General features: G+C 39.4%; 1 protein-coding gene across 3 annotated transcripts in view; it reads right to left on the reverse strand.

Annotated features, from left to right (window-relative positions):
* Positions 1–23,158, reverse strand: part of LOC148862999 (phosphatidylinositol 4-kinase alpha 1-like) — a 78,524-nt gene that overhangs the window by 48,829 nt on the left and 6,537 nt on the right. For all 3 annotated transcript variants that reach the window (XM_088978631.1, XM_088978632.1, XM_088978633.1), the window contains exons 5-11: positions 22,885–23,043; positions 22,652–22,779; positions 22,104–22,410; positions 11,927–12,095; positions 11,471–11,688; positions 5,727–5,885; positions 5,449–5,631 (exon numbers count right to left, since the gene is read on the reverse strand). In XM_088978631.1, coding sequence (XP_088834757.1) covers positions 5,449–5,631; positions 5,727–5,885; positions 11,471–11,688; positions 11,927–12,095; positions 22,104–22,410; positions 22,652–22,779; positions 22,885–23,043 — 1,323 coding nt within the window. The remainder of the gene's footprint in view (positions 1–5,448; positions 5,632–5,726; positions 5,886–11,470; positions 11,689–11,926; positions 12,096–22,103; positions 22,411–22,651; positions 22,780–22,884; positions 23,044–23,158) is intronic.

Below are 23,158 nucleotides of genomic sequence, written 5' to 3' on the forward strand. Positions count from 1 at the left end.
TAAACCAAGCCCGAGGTGATTGTTTCAATCCATATAAAGATTTTTTTAACCTGCACACCTCTTGTTCACTGCCTTTCGCACAGAACCCTGGGGGTTGGGTCATGTACACCTCCTCTTCCAAGTCACCATTCAAGAAAGCATTTTTGATGTCCAATTGGTGAAGTTCCCAGTCAAGATTTGCTGCCAATGAAAGAAGAATCCTGATAGAGTTCATCTTGGCTATTGGAGCAAAAGTCTTTGCATAGTCCACTCCATATACCTATGTAAAGCCTCTTGCTACCAGTCTAGCCTTGTACCTTTTAACAGTTCCATCAACCTTGTGTTTCACTGTGAGCACCCACTTGCAACCCACTGGTTCCTACCCTTCAGGAAGGTCTACCAACTCCCAAGTGCCATTTTTGTGTAAAGCATCAATTTCTTCCAGCATTGCATCTGTCCATTCAGGTTTAGACAAAGCTTCTGCTACATTCTTAGGAACGGGGACACTGTCCACAGAAGAGAGGAATGCACGGTATGAAGGTGAAACATGATCATAGGATACAAAATTAGAGATGGGATAATTAGTGGTACAAGATCTAACGCCCTTTCTCTTAGCAATAGGAATATTAAGATCATTGATGACAGGTGAATCAACATCTAAAGGAACAGACATATCAACAGGAGCAAGTGTACCTAGCTGATGAGACGGATCTGCCTCGGGTGAATCCGATGATGTTGATTGCATAGTGTCAGGTTCCACAGCTCTTGAACTTTGCTGGCTTTTATGGCGACGATGAAAAACCCAGAATGGAGGAGGATCGGGTAAAGGAGGTAGTTGAGTTTGAGTCGCCTGTTTCTCCTCAACCCTACTCTCCCCCTAAGGAGAAACCAAGAAAAAATGTTGATTCTCAAAGAATGATACATCAATGGAGACATAGTACTTGCGAGAGGTGGGATCATAGCAACGATACCCCTTTTGAGATAAAGGGTAACCAAGAAAAACACAAGGAATAGCCCGAGGATCAAGCTTACCGCGAGTAGGGGACAGGTTATGGATAAAGCAACGACACCCAAAAACACGCATCAGAATGGTGGACAACGGGGCTGTAGGGAACAAAAGCTGATGTGGGGCCTTATACTCTAGTAGCCGAGAGGGCATGCGATTGATGATATATGTAGCACACAAGACTGCATCCATCCAAAACCGCTTTGGCACATTCATATGAATTAATAAGCCACGAGCTACTTCGAGAAGGTGGCGGTTCTTCCATTCAGCCACACCATTTTGTTGGGGTGTCCTGGCACAAGAGCTTCGCTGAAGTGACCCACTCGAAGCAAAAAACTCCGTGAGATCACTATGGAAATATTCCTTCACATTGTCTGACTGGAAGATATGGATTTCCATTTGGAACTGAGTGAACACCATGCGTTAAAAATCTTTCACAATTTTTTGGCACTTCATCTCAAGATCGCATAGGGTAAACCCAAGTGTATCTAGAATAATCATCAATCAAGGTAATGAAGTACTTATAGCCAACCTCAATAGGTAGAGTAACAGGGCCTCAAACATCATAATAAACAATATGAAATGGAAATTCAAATCTTTTATTTCGCAAAGGTAAAGAACTTCTACAATGCTTACTCAATTGACAAATCTGACACTGTAACTGACTCACTGACAAGGACTCAAACAACTTTGGAAACATAACTTTTAATGACTCAAAAGAAAGATGACCTAGACAACTATGCCATAAATAGGCTTGACTCTCACTTGACGAACTCATGGACTCTGTAGCCACAATACCAGCATTATTCTCCAACACGTAGAGACCATCCACCATGCTTCCTCTACCAATCGTCTTCCCCGAGGCCAAATCGTGAAACACACATGAAGACGGAAAAAAAGTGACTGAGCAGTTCAATGAGTGAGTTAGACTACTAATGAACAACAAATTAATAGGTAATTTCGGAACATACAGTACATTAGGAAAGGTAAGGCCAAGTGGGAGAGGTATGGTACCTCGACCAGCTATGGTAGAAAAAGAATCATCAGCTAGTCTTACCTTATCTCTCCCAAAGAGAAGGTTATATGTCTGAAACAAATTTGACTTACCGGTCATGTGGTTTGAGGCTCCGGAATCAATAATCCAAGGAGAATCAATGGTAGGAGATGACACATGTAAGGTTGTGGCAGCATTACCTGATGAAGATGCAAATGAGGTAGAGGGAGTAGGACCAGAATCCATCTGGCGGATAATCCTACCATACAATTCCAAATGTTCACGAAAGGAGTTGATAATATCTTCCTTAGGGTCAGAGCTAGGATGCCTCTCCTGAGTTACCAAAGGACTAGTCTCTGTCGACGCCATATTAGCTGAGTTATACATTTTTTGATACTACTGACCTAGCTTCTTGCCCTGATCAGGTGTTGACTTCTTACCCAAATCTTGTGCCCATTTAGGTTTTCCATGGAGATCCCAACATGTATCTCTCGTGTCGTGTCTTCTGGCAGTGAGTGCACCAAAGTTTGCTCTTATCATCTGTTTTTTTTTCTAAGAGTCACCCTTTTTAAAAATACCTCCGACATTTGTATTTGAATTTCCCCGGACAGCTAGGGCCACTGACTCCCCTTCTACACCATTCATCACACTTCTTCTACTCTCTTCTGACTACACCAAGGCATACACCTCCTGAACTGATGGCAAGTCTTTACTACCCAAGATCTGCACCCTGATGGACTCATATGAAGGATTCAACCCTAGGAGGAAGGCAAAAACCCGTTGTTGAGATACAAGTGACTTATATGCCTTTGCATCTTCATCACACTTCCAATTCACATTCTGATAGTGATCAAGTTCTTTCCATATCGATGTCAAATCAGAATAGTACATCGAGAGACTCCTCTCCCCCTGCTTGCAAGTAGAGGATTCAACTTGCGGTTGATATATCTTGGCATAGTGTCTCTACTCTGAATAAGTAGACTTCGCTTGTTCCCATATCTCACAAGCAGTTTCAGCCCACATAAAAGTCTTCCTTACTTGTGGAAGCATGGAAACCAAGAGCCAAAACATCACCATACTATTCTCTTGGTTCCACCTATCATATTCAGCACTTCCACACTTCAATTCCTTCACTCTCCCATTGATGTATCCTATTTTCTCCCTAGCAATGATGTAAAGTTTTATTCCCCTAGACCACTCAAGGTAGTTCAGACCATCAAAGGGAATAACAGCCATGGGAAAACTCATATCCATTCCCCCACTCACTCCATTGTGGCTCCCTGAAATCTCTGAAGTAGCAGAATTATCAGACGACATGGTCAAAACAGATAATCAATCCCAAACACCGAACTTAGGACCCCTCCTTACTTCACAAAACAATGCTCCACTCAGTCCACACCCACACACTTGGGTTTAAAAACAGGCTGAGCACAAACAGTACCAAATTCAGGACAAAACAAAGGCAATATTCGGCAGATTTCAGACCTGTACGGTTTTAACAATCCCAACCTACCAGCCTTCCAGAATGTCTAAAGCCATTAATCAGCAGGAGAGATCCTTATCACTTATAATCAAGTCAAATTATTGAGATGGCAGGGCATCCTTGACCTACAGTCGTCTTAACACATGAACAGGATCACATGATCCAAAAAAAAGGTATACAAATCCGACAGCATTCAGCAACCCAGATTCATTTGGTTTTCACTAGGTACACGACAAAGGACGGTAAAGAAGAGAAAACGGAAGAACTTTACCAGTCGTAGAGTTGTTTTCCTCAGTCCAGATTCAGATCTCTGTTCTGCCCAAGTTCAGCAAGTCTGTTCGATCTGTTCTCTCAGTAAAGGTTGTTCAATCTGCTCTCTTTTAGTCAGTATTCCCGCTCTGATACCATCTTGACAGTATGGCCGGCCAGAAATAAGAGGAAGAGAAGAGAAGAGAAAAAGAAGAGAGAAGAGAGAAGAGAAGAGAAGGAATTTGCAATGTAACAGTACTGGCGGCGCCAGCCTTTATTATAATATATATAGGGTGGCAGAAATAACAAGGGAAAAGACCCTTGTGCCCCTGAGTACAATAACAGACATAACAGAAGTGAAAAACGAAATAAAAAACACTTTAACTAGCCAAACAGACCCTTACACCAACAACTAAATTATTTTAACAATTAATAATCTGAAAGAAGTAACTATAACCCAACCACTGAATAATAGTTTCATCATAGAGAGCATACAAGAACACAACAGCATAGAAAGGCACATTAAAGCAGAAATCTCCTCGCTTGTGAAAGTAGGCTTCACAAAAAAAAAAAAAAAAAAAAAAAGAAGAAGAAGAAGAAGAAGAAGTATTAACAAGCAAAAAGTAGAACAGCAAGCAAGAGTTATTTCTACTATAGCTGTTGACTACGGTAGAAAGGCACACAAAAGGCCTGTAGTTCAGTCTCATTGCCCAGAGTGAAGGGAGAGCAAGAGATCGTGGGAAGAAAAAGTTCACTCAGAAAAAAAAGGTGAGGGATGGGAAAGAATTCCCTCTTAAAATTAACTAGAGTTTTGGAAACCTCCCCCCAGTACACACAGGTTATTTATTTATTTACCAAAGTGGCATATCCATAAGGACATAAGCTTCATGTTCAAGTAGCACAAGGTGCCAAGAGAAGTCTCAACTACAATTTTTTTCTAAATTAGAAAAACATCAGCAATGCCATTAAAAGAATAAAATGTTCATATATCCATTTGACAATCACCCTAAGAATAAAAAAGACTATTATTTGTATGGACAAAACATCAATTGAGATTGGAATCAATAAAATAATTTTTAGTATGAAATTGACTTTAATAGAAAACTTTCAAGATTAGTCATCAAAGAAAAAACCAATTATTAATAGTGGCAAAGAATATGTATGATACAATATACATAATTCTGATGTGTGCCCAGAACACCCCGCTTGTGTAGGCTAGGACCCAGCCTACCTACCCCGTAGACCTGTTCATGGGCCGGGCTTCGTTCCCAACTTTACAATGTTGCAGGTTCGTGCTTCGGGCTGGGCTCATTGAAATTTTGACAAAAGCCAAGCCCGAGTCCGGCCCATGAACAGGTCTACTACCCCATTACAGCTTTCTTCCTCCTTAAAATCATTCTCCCTAGGGCACAAATCCCATTGCAGCTTATCTTTTAACACCTTTTCTAGCTAGCACAATCTGCTAGACCATTTACTGATCTCTCACCCCATTGGACACTTGCTGCCACTTCCTCAAACAGTATTTACAAATTTTTGAAAACCAATCCAGTAAAATACCTATCAAATAAAGGTACACCTAGACTGTTGTAAAAAATAGAATGGCCATTTCAAGCTCACCATTTCAATTATGAAAATAAGTATATGAGAATCAATACTTTTTGAACTATAAAGAAGAAATGATAAAAATGGTGCAACCATAACGATTTTTCTTGGTAAACTTTTTTTTTGGAAGCAAACCTGTAGAAGACCCTGACTAGTGCATGGCGCATATGAAAGTGCATTGCTGATCCATTCCCGAACAACTCTTTGATACAAAGAACGAACTGTAGTTACCCAGGTAGGATCATTTACAAGGGAAGAAGATGAATCATTATTGACAGAGAATAGAAGAGAATCAAGACATGAAGAATTCCACAAAATCTGCATGTACATAAATCCATCTTGTCAAGGCATACAACCAAATTGTCTCTAGAACTAATATGCACAGAACAATAACATTGTAAAGATAGCTTTACCTGTGGAAACCTATCTCTAAGTTGAACCAACAAGTTAACAGAAATATCTCGGATGTGCTCCTCCCTCTGAGACATGTTTTTTATGAGAAAGCAGGCATGAGCAGAAAGAGTAGACTCTCTTATTTCAGCTTCATTGCCAGTTTCAGAAATCCGATCCTCCTGAAGACCCAATTAGAACGATCAGCCAAAACCAATGCTTACATAGAAAGCTCCAAGTCCAAGCAAACAAAGTAACCAATGAGCCATTGTCATGAGGAACCATAAATTAGATCTCTCTAGAACGTCAAATTCTAGAGTTCAATTAAATAATGAATCATAAAAGACGAGTTATCAGAATAAGATACATATGAAAGAATATCAGTTAGTTCTTCCTCTTGTGTTGGTGAATTACTACCTGAAAAACAGTTTCTTCGTGATGCAAACATAGAAGCAAAGAAAAAAAAAACTGAAAAAAAAAATTGAAGTGGCACAGATGACTGTCCAACAGTCCGACCTAACAGCCCTGAGCAACCAGGCTATATCTCCCATGTTACTAGGTGGATTAAAACCAATTTTTTGTTACTTAGTAATCTTATGGTACTGGATGCTCACCAAGTTTCAGCCAAAATGGATGAGCAGAAGTGTGTTTTATTGAAGCATCTTTGGAGCTGTTTTTCAAATACTGCAGATTTTGGTCAATAGTCAAAATCAAACATCCAACTAGTGGACCCCATAGTTTGACTCGCCCAAATATGCAATATCATTGGTTAAAGTTTCATGAGTTTTGGTCAAGACGCATCTAAGTTATGACCAGTGTTATGGACTCTCCTAAATGCCTGGTGTCCTTGTCGGACATGTGTCGAACTCTAACACTCCATGGATTCTTGCACCTCAATGTGGCATGTTTCTTATTCTCCTTGCTTAATCAACAGAAATTAACAGCTAATGCATACAATGAATGTCATTTTTCCTAAATAATAAGTAACAATGACAATCTCTTACACTTTTGTAATGTACATAATGAATGTCATTTTTTATAAATAACAAGTAACAAAATACAGACTAGTTTAATAATGTAGACATCATTCACCAAAAAAAAATAGTGTATACATCTATATAGGCATCTCCTCAAGTCCTTGTTTCATTGCCTTGCCAAGTCAAAATCCCCAAATGTGTCCAATTTTGATTCCCATGTCTGTGTCCATGTCCATACACTGGTTATGGTAGACTCTAGTTGAGGTAGAAAAGAGTTCAGTTTTTTGTTGAAAGAATCATTGCAAGGGTAAATACTTGGGAGTTATATTGATAGATTTTAGTCCTAAATAGGAGTTCGAGATGTCCAGGGATAATTTCTCTAGAAATTTACTATTCTTAGAACACCTTACTATTTATAGTAACTTTTGGACTTACTATTTATAGTAATTCCCTAAGTATTCATATTAAATCATAAGATACTATTTTTAGAAATATCTAGTTTCTTTATATTTGTAGGAGTTAATGGTCTAAGCAAAAGTCCTAGTTCAAGTTGATTTCTTCAGGCTATACAAAGGGGGCAAAATCCTTTTCCACCATAAGTAACAATAGAACTTTATTACTTGGTAAAAGACAACAATTACGTTACAGGCTTTGTGCCTTGCACCCCTTTACAAAGTGTTAGCCTCAGCTAACAGCTAACCCCTTCACATTTCACCAATTTGGTATTGCGTCCCAAATTCCTAATACATATTGTTCCTACTACCCCAGGCCCAGATTTTGTACACACAATTTTAGCATATTAGAATTTGATTAAAGATGTGAATTTTCTCTATTTTCCTATATAACCTATTCCCAAGGTTCAAAGTATCGACACATATCGGCCGATACGTATCGTTCCAGGACCCCTCCGATACGCCCCTATAGTGGGTGTATCGGGATCTGACCGGTAAACCCCCCCCCCCGAACCAATTTGAGAAAAAAAAATAAAAAATAAACTAAAAAAAGACAGTATTGATTCGCCCGATACGCCCATACCAGCGTATCAGGCGTATCGATATTTTGAACCTTGCCTATTCCTATTGCTATTGAGTGAATTTTCATTGCCTTGATCAACATCCTCCACACAACTGTGGCATTCATATTTCCAAAATATATTAGAGTTTTTGTCACATTACTTTTTGTCATCAAAAATCAAACATCCAATTACTTCCACCCTTTTTTCTATAGAATGCCAAATATGTCATCCTTCCAAATCTACAATGTAGGAGAAGAAAATAGATAGATTCTCAATTCTCAATACACAAGATCAGAACTTTACGATAATATTATCTAACTATTCACCATTGGAGGGTTCTCCAAAAGAGCAAGCCACAAGAATAAAGGAGCTTGAAATGCAAACTAAAGCATTCTAAATTATATCTGCTGGGAAATGAGCTGCCTCCACTTCAACCAGTGTTTTAAAAGTGAGACATAAGAAAAGTGTAAAGGCCTTCTAGCACCCAGCCCAAGGCACAAGGCACTTGCCAAAATGAAGCAAAGCACAAAGTTTTGGGATTGGTGTTTCTCTTTATTTGGTTGCAAGTGGAATTTTCCTACAGAGACTATTTGGGAAGAAAGAAATACTAGAATTTTTCAAGAAAACGAGAGAGAAGCAAGAAATCAAAGAATATGTGATGATTAGAGTAATATATTGGTTAAGAACTATGGAAATCTTTTGCCAATTCTTTTTTGATGATTTTTGGAGGAATTGGGTTAGGGTCGCAAGAAGCTTCCATTCAAAAATAAAGATAGAATCTGTTTGGATTTCTCCGCCTAAAGGATACTTGAAACTGAACTTTGATGGGAGCAGTCAAGATAACCCAAGCCCATCTAGAGTGGGAGGGATATTAAAGAATAGAGAAGGACATGTCAAGGCTGTTCTCAACCAGTGGGAGTAGGGGATTCTGATAGAGCTGAAATGCTTGCTGCATTACAGGGAGTCCAGATTGCAAAGGAGATGAATATAAGAAACCTAATGGTTGAAGGTGATTCTAAGTTGGTAGTGGGGTGGGAGAAGGAGATGACTATAAGCTTACGGTTTATTATATGATTCACGATTTGGTTCAATTTTCTAAATGATTTACTGTGCGATTACAACTTTCAGAACATTTCATATATATAAGGGGGGTCAGTTTTCTGATTTTGGTCATACAAGCACCAATAAAAGTTAAATTAGAGGTTAATGGACCATTACAAAGGTGTAAAAGACATAAGAATGTATAAAATATGACTGAAAAAAACAAAACAAACTTATAAAAGGATCACACCTATTACTTAACAAAAAAAACAAGGATCACACCTAGGTTGAGGGACCAGGGATGTATCCTTTTGAAAGGGGCTATGTCTGGGTTGATGTGAGGCTCATGCCTTAAAATGTGCCTTGCCTGTGTTTAAGAGTGAAATAGAATGAAAAAAACAAGTAACTCATCTATGGCATCTTTTCTACATCCATCTCTTGATTCTTCTCAATCAAGAATAGCTCAGTCATTCAAACCTTGCCAATAAATCCTTCAAAGAATTCACATCCCAATCATTAAAGTTGCTCTTAGATCTTAGGACCAACATGATACTGTCCACCTTGTGTTAATTAAAAGAAATAACCAGTTTGTCATTAAGCCACCACCACAAAAATACAGGATCAGGAAGACCAAAATTAGGAGAGTATCCCTATAGCACCTGTCCTCCCGAAATCCCACTCTATCACCATCACCCAACCTTCTATGAACAGCCTTGAAAAAATCTAAGATCTCACAAGTCATGATATCATTGCTGCCCTAGACCCACATTAAATGTTTTTTTTATGATAAATGAGGGTAATTCTATTAAAACAAATATCAGAAATACAAACAGCCTAGGAAGAGGCACGAGATGTTACCTCCCCCAAGGACTGAATCATATACACTAAACATGCCCAAACCAGAGACACAAATTACAAAGTAGCCCAAAACAGATCTCCCCTTGACACCCCTTGCTTGGCCAAGAAACAGCCATTGCATTTGCTGATCTGCTGACCCACATATTTCTTGTCATCCATTTAACTTTCTTTAACAGATCCCTGTAGCCCCAACAAACTGTGTCTGGGCTATTCAGCCAGCCCACTACTACCTTGGAATCCCCTTCTACTAACAAATTGTTCACTCCAATTTGACTAGCCATCTGTGTACCTTGTACCGCTGCTAGTAGCTCTGCCCTTACAGAATCACCTTCACCCACTAGTCCTGAAAAAAGAGACAACATATTGCTGTCTTTATCTCTCAGAATCCCACCAATTCCGGATGGCCCTGGGTTACCTTGGCAGCTGCCATCAAAATCCAATTTTACCACTCCATCCTGTGGGGGTTTCCATTCAACTTGTGATTTGTTCTTGGTGGAGACTGTTGAAGCCACTGCTTCCCAATTTCTCCTTAAGTCATCAAAGGAGAAATCTGCCAACAACTGTGAAGATTTCAGCCATGAAATTGTCTTTGTCAATATACATTCCTTGACTTCAGCAAGACTTCTTTCCTTTTCTTGAAATATTCTAGCATTTCTCTCCTCCCATAAAATCCACAAGGTAGTGGCTCTGATACATTTCCACATTAGCTTCCCTCTTTTTTTAACAGGCTCTTTGGTAAACAATGGTCCTCGCGATCAGGAGTCATTGGATATGAACTTAACCTTCACAGTTTTTTGCACAAAGTGACCACTCTCAGACTGGAACTTGCATCCTCACATTTGTCAGCCCAAGATTTTACCATTACACCAAGCAATGTCCCCTTAAAATGCCAATAACAGCTTGCTCAAATTTTCCAGAAGTGCACATAATTTTCTTACTGACAAAAAACGCCCACTTCTTTTTGTTCCCCTAACCAATCAGTGTCTGCAAAAGCATATATTTTTCTTTGAATGTATACAAATACCAACACTACAGCTTTAAATTAACAAGATATATCAAAGATACAAGACAGTTGACATCAACATAGAAGAAGAGTTCAATTATATGGTCATATAAAATCCAAAAGGACTGATGCAGCTATTACAGATTAAAACTAGACAACTTGAAACTCTCCAGACTTTTGAAGCCAAAGCTTCAGCCCCTTCAAATTGTACCCAATCTCCAACTGCTTTGCTCTTCTGTATAAGGAGATTCACAAATTACAGTCGGAACCAATATACGAGACTTGGAAAGTTACCAGAGGCAAAGAAGTTGAGAAAAAAATGGTCATCTACAAACTAGCCCAACTTATAAGAGTCCGCCATTCATACTTTGGTAGACCAGGATGGCTCCAAGCTCCAGCATAAATTTTGAAGTGATGAACATAATAGAAGTCCACATTATCAAAGTGCTCCAATTCTTATGACAAGAACAAAACATGAGCAAACTACATATGAAGGTGGCAATAAACTTCAAATTCCAATATCTGTTTACCAAGAGTGTACAACAAAATGTGCAAGCGCATGTTAACCGCTACAATAACGTAAAGCTTTCCAACTCATTAAGGCTGTATTTAGTTTGAAAGAAAAAGGTAAGGAAAGATAACCCTACCTTTTCTTTCAAACCAAACACATCCTAAAAGATATCCCTTTTTTCCAGAAGTTCCATGTCAAGACCACAGGCTAATAAAATCAGTTTAATTATTTGAAATTCAACAATTGAATAAAACTATCTCTTTATCCGCATGACGGGTCAGGATACATACAAAATCATCAAAAGAAAATCAAACTAATAGGTCAGACCAAAAGTAGCCTGTACATGGATAAAAAATAAATACCAGCCATGAAACTGCAGTTTCAAAAGCCCTGTGAACAATTGCAGTCAAACATTGAAAGACTGCTTGCTTTAGATTTGGAGTTTTGAGGTATTCAAACACGCAGTTGAATGCACTTCTAGAAGCACTCAAACTAGCCTGGCCATTAAGGATGCCACCATTGCTGCTGAAACGTATTATCTCCAGAAAGGCAACTGCAAGTAGATAGGTTGCCTTAACACCTGAACAAAGAATACACAAAACAGGAAGATGTCAAAATTAAAATGGATGCACTGGAAATTTTGATCAAGTAACACTGTTTCAGGATCTGGGGCAGGTGAAATTTCAGAAAGGCAATAGAAGATAAGAGAACTTGTTTGAGGTCTAAAGCCTCGATATTGGCATGTACTAGTTTAACATATTATTACAACAATATAAAAAAAATTATGTTTTTTAAACAACTATCAGAGGTTAACAGACCTGTAATTGTGCTCATTGCTGCAGTTTCAACTCGTCCTCCTAAAGCAGCAGATAGAGCTGCTCTTTGAGCTACAGCAGCTTTTTCATTACCACTACCTCGACGGCTGCCAGGATTGTGAAGAGCATTGAGTTCCAACTCATCTTCAAGCCATTTAACCGAGCTAACAACCTGCACGAGATACACATTCTTACAATAAGGCTCTAAACTATTTTCTCACAAAAGAAATTTATCTCACTGCAACAGTAGCGAAATTCCAAATAATGATTGGAGTTTCAATGATGGTCTGAAAGAACATTTTCATGTTTAAATTTATTATTTCCTGCCTGTAGGGGCAAAGGTATTTCAGATGACATAGAGAAAATAAGAGAAAGGGGGAAGTTGCAGAAAGACTGCATTTGGTGGAATATAAAAGATGTTGCAAACTACCATCCCCATACACCCATACATTAAAACTTTGAAGGGTAAAATCTAGGCAGCCTAGGAATTTCAGGAGTAGGTGTTTAAAGGAAGAATACTTGCCATGTAATAAAATCTTGTCGAGGTCAGGGACTCAACTAGGGCAGAGCTGAATGCTGTTTTACGGGGTCTAAAAAAGGAAAACCATTGAAGTGCAGAATTGTCATAACAGAAGGGGATTCACAGGTTGTAATGTAATAACGATGGCTAGGAAGAAATCAGGAGAGATCTTGAAAGTACAGACATATGCTGAGGTTAAGGAACTAATGGAGGAGTTGAGAACAAGTATCAAGTCAGTACCTTGATCTGCTAACAGCCTAGCAGCTTGTCTAGCAAAACCAGTGTTTTAAAAGCACAAGGTGTAAAAAAGGTGCAAGGGCCAATTTCCACCCGAGGCGAGAGGCACAAGGCAAGCGCGCCTTTTTGAAGCAAGGCGCAAAAATACAAAAAAAAAAATTGCTAAAAAACTCAAAAATAAGTGTCAGAAAAATCAAAAAAATAAAAAAAAATATTAAGCATAATATTAATAAGAAATATAAACTTAAATTTTAAAAATAATGGTTTAAAAAACCTATTATCTAAAATTAAAACACATAAACATAACATGTAAAGCATATTCAAATGACAATTTAAAAATAAAATCAAACATATAAAACATTTTCAAGCATGTAAAGCCCACAATCTCTTTTTTCCTCAATTGCATTACTTCAAGAAGCTAGTGTGATGTAAAACATATAACATTCCTGATTCTACGAGTCGCCTTTGTGCCAAACCCCTCGAGGCAAGCCCAAACCCCCTATTTGCTAATTTTGTTCATTCATTCATCTTAATAAAATAACTTCTTAAAAGGCAATTAGAATTATAAAATCATTATTTTTTTGTGTGAGAGTTAAGAATTTAAGACTTGAATATGGACTTGTTTGGGCTTGCCTCAAGGGGTGTGGTCGGGGGTCCAGGGGTGGAGCCGCCGGCCCAACAACTTGGTTCAAAAAAAGCAAAAAAACGTACAATTTTCAAAAGGCGCACGCCTAATGCACCTTGGCATGCGCACCAGGCGTGCGCCTTTTGAAAGTGTGTTGCACCTAGGACCTGGGCAAGGTGCCTACCCTAAAAATGCGCCTCGCCTGTGCGTAGGCATGCCTTTTAAAACACTAGGAAAAACAAGGGGCTGCAAGAGATAGTAGAAGATCAAGACTTTAATCAGTCTTGAATCCTAATAGGTTTTAGGTTTACAAAACAGAAGAAAAGTGAGAGAAAGGAGAGAGAATAGAAGAGAAACAGGAGAACACAAGTAGTTGAAAGGAGGGACAGATTCTAACAGATCTGCCATCGCCACTCTCTTAATATTTATAGGTTATGTTTAGTACATAATGGAAAGGACACATCTGCCCTTAGTACTTATATAATAAATAAAGTAAATAAAAGCTGAAATAAATAACAACTGAATTAACAAACTGACACTACTATAACTTAAACAAATAACTACACTGCTGTCCTACGAACATAGTGGGGACCACTGCAGTGGGGCCCACATCGATGTTGTGGGCTATATTAGATGTGATGTAATGCCCAACTCTACACTGCTGTCAAACTGACACTACTGTCCTACGAACACTTCCCCTCAAGTTGGGAGTAGATATCTATCATTCCCAACTTGGATAGGTTTGTCTCTAACTTCTTCCTTGGTACAACCTTGGTGAGGATATCCGCGAGCTGCATATTAGATGTGATGTACGGAAGACACACTTCTTGTGATGTGACCCTTTCTCGCACAGAATGTCGATCAACTTCGACATGTTTAGTTCTGTCATGCTGCACTGGGTTGTAGACTATATTAATAGTTGTCTGATTATCACAATACAGCATTAAGGGCTTTTCATAGTCAATACCCAACTCTTCGAGTAATGACCTCAGCCATAAGATTTCAGCCACTCCATTAGCCATTGACCTATATTTCGCTTCAGCACTAGAGCGGGAAACAACACTCTGCTTCTTACTCCTCCAAGAGACAAGGTTACCTCCCACCAGGGCACAATATCCAGAGGTAGACCTTCTGTCATCAACGCTTCCAGCCCAATCGGCATCTGTATAGACTTCCACCCTCATGTGATTATTGTTCTTGAGCAATATACCTCTACCTGGGCATCTTTTCAAATATTCTAATATTCTCTTTGCCGCAAGAAGATGAGAAGTTCTAGGGGAGTGCATGTACTGGCTAACAACACTAACTGCATAGCTGAAATCCGGCCGAATGAAACAGAGATATAGGTGCTTTCCAACCAACCGTTGGAACATAACTTTGCCTTCAAGAGGCTCCCCACCCTCTGCACTAATCTTGTGATTTTGTTCGATGGGTGTATCAACTGGCTTAACACCCAACTTTCTAGTTTCCGCCAACAGATCTAGAACATATTTTCTCTGAGAGATAAAAATCCTCTGCTTAGATCTAACAACCTCAATACCCAAAAAGTACTGTAGTGCACCAAGATCTTTTACCTCAAACTCTTGATGAAGGAGCTGTTTGAGGGACTCAATCTCATGACTGTCATTTCCTGTCATCACAATATCATCAACATATACTGCTAGTAGTGTCAGAGAGGACTCCACCCTCTTGATGAATAGTGTATGATATGATTGGGCCTGTACATAACCAAACTTTCCAAAGGCTAATCTGAACCTACCAAACCACGCTCTAGGTGACTGCTTCAAACCATACAATGCCTTGTTCAATCGGCAAACATTCTTACATGTCTCTGTATCATAGAATCCAGAAGGCAACTGCATGTAAACCTCTTCCTGAAAGTCTCCATTCAGAAAGGCATTTTTAACATCCATCTGAAACAGGGGCCAAGAATGATTTGCTGCAAAGGATAACAAAACTCGGATGGTGGTCATCTTGGCTGCTAGGGCAAAGGTCTCCAAATAGTCTATACCATAAGTCTGAGTGAACCCCTTTGCAACCAACCGGGGTTTGTACCTTTCAATAGAGCCATCAGCATTATGCTTCACAGTGAACACCCATCTGCATCCCACTGGTTTCTTTCCTTTTGGTAATCAACCAGTGCCCAAGTATTATTCTTCAACAAGGTATCCATTTCAACTTGAATTGCATCTTTCTATTCTAGAACTGATAAGGCTTCTTGCACTGTTCTTGGAATAGGGACATCGGCAATGGAAGTGAGATAGGACCGGTAAGATGGAGACAAACGATCATAGGATAAGAACTGTGAGACGCTGTGAGCTGTAAAAGTGGTGCAATGTCGTTTCCCTTTGCGAATGGCAATAGGGAGATCAAGGTCATCCACAGGAGGGGAAGTGGCAACAGTGAGAGGTATCTCAGTAGGCTCTAAATTTGGAGCCACAGAAGGAACTGGAGCTGGCCGGGACTGCCGAAGACTGGGATCAACCTGCCTGCATCGCCTGTGATAGACTCTCAACCCCGGCTCCCTCTGACCACCCTCACCGCTACAGCCTTCATTATCCAGTGGAATAGGTAAAGGAACAGCCCCACTTCCACTCTCACTGCTCTCCCCTTGAGGAGAAACCCTAGGATAATAGGGTGTCTCCTCAAAGAATGTGACATCCATGGAGACAAACCGTTTCCCTGAAACCGGATCATAGCAGCAATAGCCCTTTTGAGTTTGTGTATAACCAAGGAAAATGCATTTGGAGGCCTTAGGTTCAAACTTGGAATGATGAGGCCCGAGAAACTGAACGAAATAAGTACAACCAAAGGTTTTAAAGGGAACAATGAACAACTCCTCGTCTAGGTATAGAAGGGAAAATGGGGTTCTCATATCAAGAACCCGGGAAGGAACTCAATTAATGAGATAAACTGTCGTGATGATAGCATCACCCCAGAAGCAAATAGGTACATTGGAGGTAAACATAATGCTTCTAACGACCACCAAGATATGCATATTCTTCCTTTCGGCAACGCCATTTTGCTAAGGTGTATAAGGGCAAGTGCTCTGGTGAATAACTCCATGGCTAAGAAGATAGGAGGTCAATGGTTGAGCAAAGTATTCGTTTACATTATCAAATCTAAGGACTTTGATTATGGTCCCAAACTGAGTGAGAACCATCTGATGGAAGTTTTGGGTCAGAGCAGGAGCCTCATCCCGAGAACGCATAAGATAGACCCAAGAAAAACGGGTATGGTCATCAACAAACAGTAGAAAATATCTGTACCCACCCATAGAAGAGATATGATATGGCCCCCAAACATCAGTATGCATAATACCAAAAGAGGAATTACTCCTTTTATTACTTAAAGAATAAGAGGTTCTACAATGTTTGGCAAACTCACAACTCTCACACCTCAACTTTGATAACTCAACAGACTCAAATAAAGCACGAAACAAACTCTTTAAATACTTAAAAAACAAATGACCTAATCGGTTATGCCAAAACATAACCGAAACCACAGACTGCGAAACAAAAGACTTCTTATCCACTGACTCCTCCAGACGAGAACTCTCTCCAAGCAGATAGATCCCGTTCCTCTCACAGCCAGTCCCAATCACCTTCCTCGTCTCCAAATCCTAAAAAGCACATCGGTCAGGGAAAAAGGTTACTGAACAATTCATGTGTTTGGTAATACTACTAACTGAAAGCATGTTAGTATCAAGCTTAAGAACATGCAAGACAGAAGATAAAGAGATAGTATCCGATAGCTTGATGTCCCCCTTGCCCGAAATGGGAACAAGAAAGCCATCAGCAATGGATACTCTATCTCGGCCAAAGGACAAGTGAAAAGAAGTGAACAAAAATGGCAAGCTAGTCATATGGTCAGATGCACCTGAATCTATTACCCAGCAGTGGTCAGTATTACCTGGAGCTGAAGCATGGTAAGATGAGGCTCGAATACCTGAATGTGCAAATGCAGATGTGGCAGGAGCTGATGGTGATTGAGATGGTTAAGTTGAACTCCCAACTTCCTTTTCCATCTGTATGAGGGCAGCCCGAACAGCAGCTAAAGTCTCTAGGGATGTGCCTGATGAGGATGTTGAATCAGTGTTCTCTACCATATGAGCATTACCCTTCTTATTTCTTAGTTTTGCTGGGACCAAGTGAGGATGTAGCTTCCAATAAGTATCTTTTGTGTGCTTGGGTTTCTTGCAATGTTCACATACCAGATCCCGTTTATCTTCCTTCTTCCGGTCCCTTTCTGAGTCACCCCCTAGCTTAGGTTTAATAGTTGTCAAGGCTGGGAAAGAAGGTTGAGGCTGCATCATGACTTTCCTCCTGGTCTCTTCACTATGCACCAGGGAGTATGCTTGAGAAAGGGTCACACTATCTCTTGTCAATATTTGTTGTCACACAATGTCATATTCTGAATTCAAACCAGCCAGACACTCAAATACCATATTCGTCTTCACTATGCACCAGGGAGTATGCTTGAGAAAGGGTCACACTATCTCTTGTCAATATTTGTTGTCACACAATGTCATATTCTGAATTCAAACCAGCCAGACACTCAAATACCATATTCGTCTCGACTTGCTTTCTGTGAGTCTGTGCATCTTTGGGACTCTCCCACTCAAGAGTCTCTAGATGGTCAATCTCATGCCACAAGGATTTCAAGGTAGAGAAGTAGACAGAAACTGGCTCATCTCCTTATTTAAGGTTGTTCACCTCACACTTCAGTTCATAGGCTTTGGCAACCTTAAGGGGTTGGGAATAGGTTTCTTTCACAACATCCCATATCTCTTTCGGCTGATATGTGGCTACACTTCAGTTCATAAGATGTCTTTGCCCACAAGTAATTTCGGCTAATATGTGGCTACATAGAATTACACAACCATGCCATAACCAAATAGTTTTCTTGAACCCACTTGGTGTATGTTGGGTCCTCCTTGGAAGGTTCTTTCACATCTCCCAAGAGGTAACCCAGTTTTCCCCTTCCTCCAATAGCCATCATGGTTGATTGAGCCCACTCCAAATAATTTGACCCATCAAATCTCATAGTTGTAATCTGAAACCCGGTTTCAGATACACTACCATAACTGTGGTTTCCAAAACTACTTTCTCCCTGACCCTTAAACTCCATCTTTGATCAAGATTCAGTGGCTACAAACTGTTAGAGCCACTATACCAGAAAACAGAGTCAAACAAGCAAGTCTGAAATCTGATCCGAAACCACCACAAATCTGATCTAATCTAATTTCTGATCTGATCCGAAATCTAATCTGAAACTAACCCAAAACTGATATGAAATCAATCACCTATCACAGTATATGCAAGAAATCAACTCAAATCTGGTCTGAAATCAATCGGCATGCACAGTACCAAGCAGCCTATCAATCTAAGATGCTATTTTCTAAAATCACTACTGTGGGGCCCACTACTGCGAGAGCAAAATTAGGGTTTCAACTGTAGGTCTGAAGTAAGTGCTCAACAATCCGCACAAGTGGGACTTGTCGTAGGGCAATATGAAACCCTAAAAACTAATCACCTCTAAAGGAGGGGGGTTCGGCCCAACAGTCAAACCCTAGAAACAAACTTAAACACAGTTCGACAAGCCAAACCTTAGAAACAAACTTGAACACAGTTCGGCCCCTCTTTCTAGATAGGTCCAACCTATCTCGATTGATTGCAGTCTCTGAAACTCAATAAAAAAAACTTACTTATGTACTTCGGTTTACTGTCTTCTAGGGTTACCTGAACCCTAACCTTCGCTGCTTCTTCCTAATTACCAACTCTCTACAAGTTGCGGCAAGTCTTCAACTTTTGCTAACCTCTCCCGGTAATCTCCAAGATTCAACCACCGAAAACTTCTTCAAAGCTTCCAACCCTAGCTAGTCCTCATGTGGTCGGCTGGACTAGACACACATGAGAAGCCCTAGATAGGCTCTGATACCAAGTAGAAGATCAAGAATGTAATCAGTCTTGAATCCTAATAGGTTTTAGGTTTACAAAACAAAAGAAAAGTGAGAGAAATGAGAGAGAATAGAAGAGAAACAAGAGAACACAAGTAGTTGAAAAGAGGGACAGATTCTAACAGATCTGCCGCTGCCACTCTCTTAATATTTATAGGTTATGTTTAGTACATAATGGAAAGGACACATCTGCCCTTAGTACTTACACGATAAATAAAGTAAATAAAAGCTGAAATAAATAACAACTGAATTAACAAACTGACTCAAACTGACACTACTATAACTGAAACAAATAACTACACTGTTGTCCTATGAACACAGTGGGGGCCACTGCAATGGGGCCCACATCAGTGTTCTCTACAGAGATTATATGTTTTGAGGTACAGTACCCCATGAGGGGAGTTGTAATCAACAATGTTAGTGGTGGTTAGTTGAGGACTAGCTACCAATATCAGTGTTTTAAAAGCACAAGGGGCTTTTTGCACCCAAGGCACAAGGTAAGGCATGCTCTTTTTTTTATGGGTAAAATGATCGCCCCACTTTTTACTGATCATTTAATATTTAACTACTTCACAATGGTCCAAAATTCCACTTAGCAACCAAACCAAAAAGTAAAACCAGCAAAGTTTGTTTAATAACAAAAGATCTCATTGCTTCTAAATAACAAAATTTGATCCAGAAGAAACAAAAACCGTCCTTTAAAGTGAAGTTGAAACAATTAATCACATCCTTCAGCAAAAAACACCTTTACCCCTCTGCTCAAGAAGTACCACTTCTTAGAGCTTGAGCCTTGTTGGGTTTCCTTGGAGCTAACTAAGTCTCAGGCTCTTTCTTTACAGCTTCTTCCTTTTCAGACAAGATCAACTCAATGTGGCAAGGAGAAGACATGTAGGGGTTTCTCCCATGAGCTCAGTAAGTGCGGCGCCCCTATTTCTGAGCCTGGTTTACCTGGATGTGGGAAATATACAATGAATCCACATCCAAACCTTTCTCATCTGCATTACTCTCAGCATTCTTAAGCAAATCCATAATGAATTTGGCAGACTTAACATGCTCCTTTTTGAAGTGAGGTGCAAAATTTTTTAAATTTTAAAAAATGCAAAATTTTAAAATTAATATTAATTAAAAATTCATACTTAAACTTTAAATTAAATGTGTTAAAAAGCCTGTTAGCTCAAATTAGAATACATAGACATAACATATAAAACATAGTCAAGCGCTCAACAATTCAAGCACATGAAACCCAATGTTTAGGAAACTAGACCAGACCAGCAGGTCAGACCGGTTGAACCGTGACCAGTTCGGCCACACCCCAATAACCATATCTGCTAAAAACTCGGTGAAACCAGTTGACCAAATGGCTTAACCAGAAAGCCGGTGAACCAGTTCCGGTTTCATGAAACTGCCTGGGTCCTTAAGTAGTTGAAATTTTAGAATGTGTTTAACAAGATTTGAACCCATGACCTCTTATTTTCGTATGTCGTTAATTACCACCAATCCACCTCATTAGTTGTGTTATTGACTCTTTATTGTACATACTACTTTATCACACACTTATTTTAAAGAAAATGTAAATTAAGAGACTTGAACCCTAGCCATTTGCTTTAAAAATTAAGGAACTTGTCATCCATCCACCATATTTAAATATATTATATATAGTATTTATATGACCCATAGTGTGTGTGTGTATATGCATGTATCTATGTATATGTATATGTATAAGCCATGTAATCGCGGTTCAACCCTGGTTGAACCTCTGACCCATGAGCCTCTTTCTTCTTCGGTTTTGTGCCTAGTCCGGTTCTCTAAACACTGATGAAACTTTCAGTCTCTTTATTTCTTTCCTAGTTGCATTACACTAATTCTACAAGCTGCCTTATACTAAGCCCATTGAGGCAAGCCCAAATAAATCCATGCTAGGGTCTTAAATTCTTAAAAGATGAGGAACTAAAACCAAATTATAAAACCAATTTTTAAGTACGGATTAAGAATTTAAGACCATAGCATGGATTTATTTGGGCTTGCGTCAAGGGGCTTGGTAAGGGGCTGAGGCGCAAGGCACACCAAGATAGCACCTTTTTAAAGGGGGTGCACCTCGCCTATGTGCCTAGTGTTCGGTTGCCTGTACAAAATAAATGAAAGCAAAACAATATTCAAAACTAGAGAGAGAATGGGGTAAAATGACTTGCAGAACAATTACCTAGCATCTTAGATGATCATGGGCTTTACTTTTAAGAGTTCTACAAGATAATTGTCATATTAAATTTAATTAAAATCACTTACATACAAGAAAATATTCGATTCATACAAGTCTTTCTCCTGCAAGCAAGCCTAAAACCCAATAATTCAATCCATGACAACATTTTGCAAGTTTGTTTTTGAGTTGCAACCAAACATTAGAAAGTTTAATTAAAGTAACATTTTTATGAATAATAGTTTTGCCCTTAAAAATATTTAGGCAGACACTTGTGTAATTAATATACAGAATATAAAGAACAAAAGGCACAATGTAGAATTACTTTTGTAAGCGAATGACACTTCCATTGGAACCAAATGCTACTATTAGACCTGTTCATGGGCCGCGCTTCGGGCCTGACTTACACTATGTTGGGCTCAGGCTTCAGGTCGGGCCCCATTCAAATTTTGGCAAAAGCCAAGCCCGAGCCTGGCCCATGAACAGGTCTAGCTACTATATAAAGCAAAAAAATATTATCCAAAAATGCTTTCAACAGACAAACAGTAGGAAAATAGCATACAGAACAAAGAAATTCCACTTTATACTGTTGTCTTAAGCAAAGAAACAATAGTATCATCCAAATGCTTCTTCACATTAACTTACAAGGGGTGGGGTTCCTTGAGCAATACGCTGGATAGCTGCAGACCATACACTATTCCACATGTATGGCCCAACCACAGCTTGAAGAGACATGGTTGTCATGCTTCCGACGCTATTCATAGTAGTAGAAACTGATTTTGTTGAAAGTTGATTCTTCTGAATAGGAGGAGCCAAACCAAAAAGAGCAACATAGAACCACAAGTTACGAAATAGCTTCAAAAGAGAAGGTTCAACATCTACAGTTGGATCAAAGTCAGAACAAATTTCAGCAACTGCAGGAAGTAAAGGCCCCAAAAAATCTGCTCCACTCCTGTAAAGAATCAAATATCAGGTACAAATGCTTCAAAGACCATACAAAACCAGTAGTAATACCATCTAAAACATGATAAGCAATAATGGCTCCTAAGGCATGCATGACTACTACCCAATGCGAAAAATAAAATAAAATCCCAACTACATGGGTGGGAGAGTAGGACCATTAACAGTCTTAGCTCATTCAATTAGTGAAAACCATGGCAAATATCCTCCATATCAGGAAACTAATGTATTACCTTCCACTTTTTGATTCTGCAGCTAGCCCTACATCTGAACATAAAGATAGTAAACGGTGACGATAGTCTGATCGCAATTTAGGATTAGTAAGACCAGTAGCAATCAGAAGGAATCCTGCAGGAAGAGTCTGGAATGTGATTGAACTAATGAGAATCCATTTTAAACTGAATGAAATTTCTATTTGAGACTAGAAAGGGAATATTTATAAGTTCCAGGTTTATATGATACAGACTTCTACACGCTCTGTGGTGGCCTCAGGAGCCAATGTTTTGCTTTCTGCAGATCCTATGGTTGAAAGTTTATTCTGATAGCTTCTTGTCATCAGAACAACTGTCTCACGATAGGATTTCTCAAAACCCAAACTTGCCATGCGAGCAACAGCATCAAGAAGCTGCAAGAGTTCAATTATAACAGGCTCAGAACCTATTCAAATCACAATTGACCAAGTCATTGGCTGTAAACGAATGGTAAAAAGGGGGGAGGCAGAGGCAGAGACAGAGAGAGGA

This window comes from Nelumbo lutea, chromosome 3 (genome assembly GCF_056320005.1).
Source record: "Nelumbo lutea isolate HS-2025 chromosome 3, American lotus-T2T, whole genome shotgun sequence".
Taxonomy (NCBI): Eukaryota; Viridiplantae; Streptophyta; class Magnoliopsida; order Proteales; family Nelumbonaceae; genus Nelumbo; species Nelumbo lutea.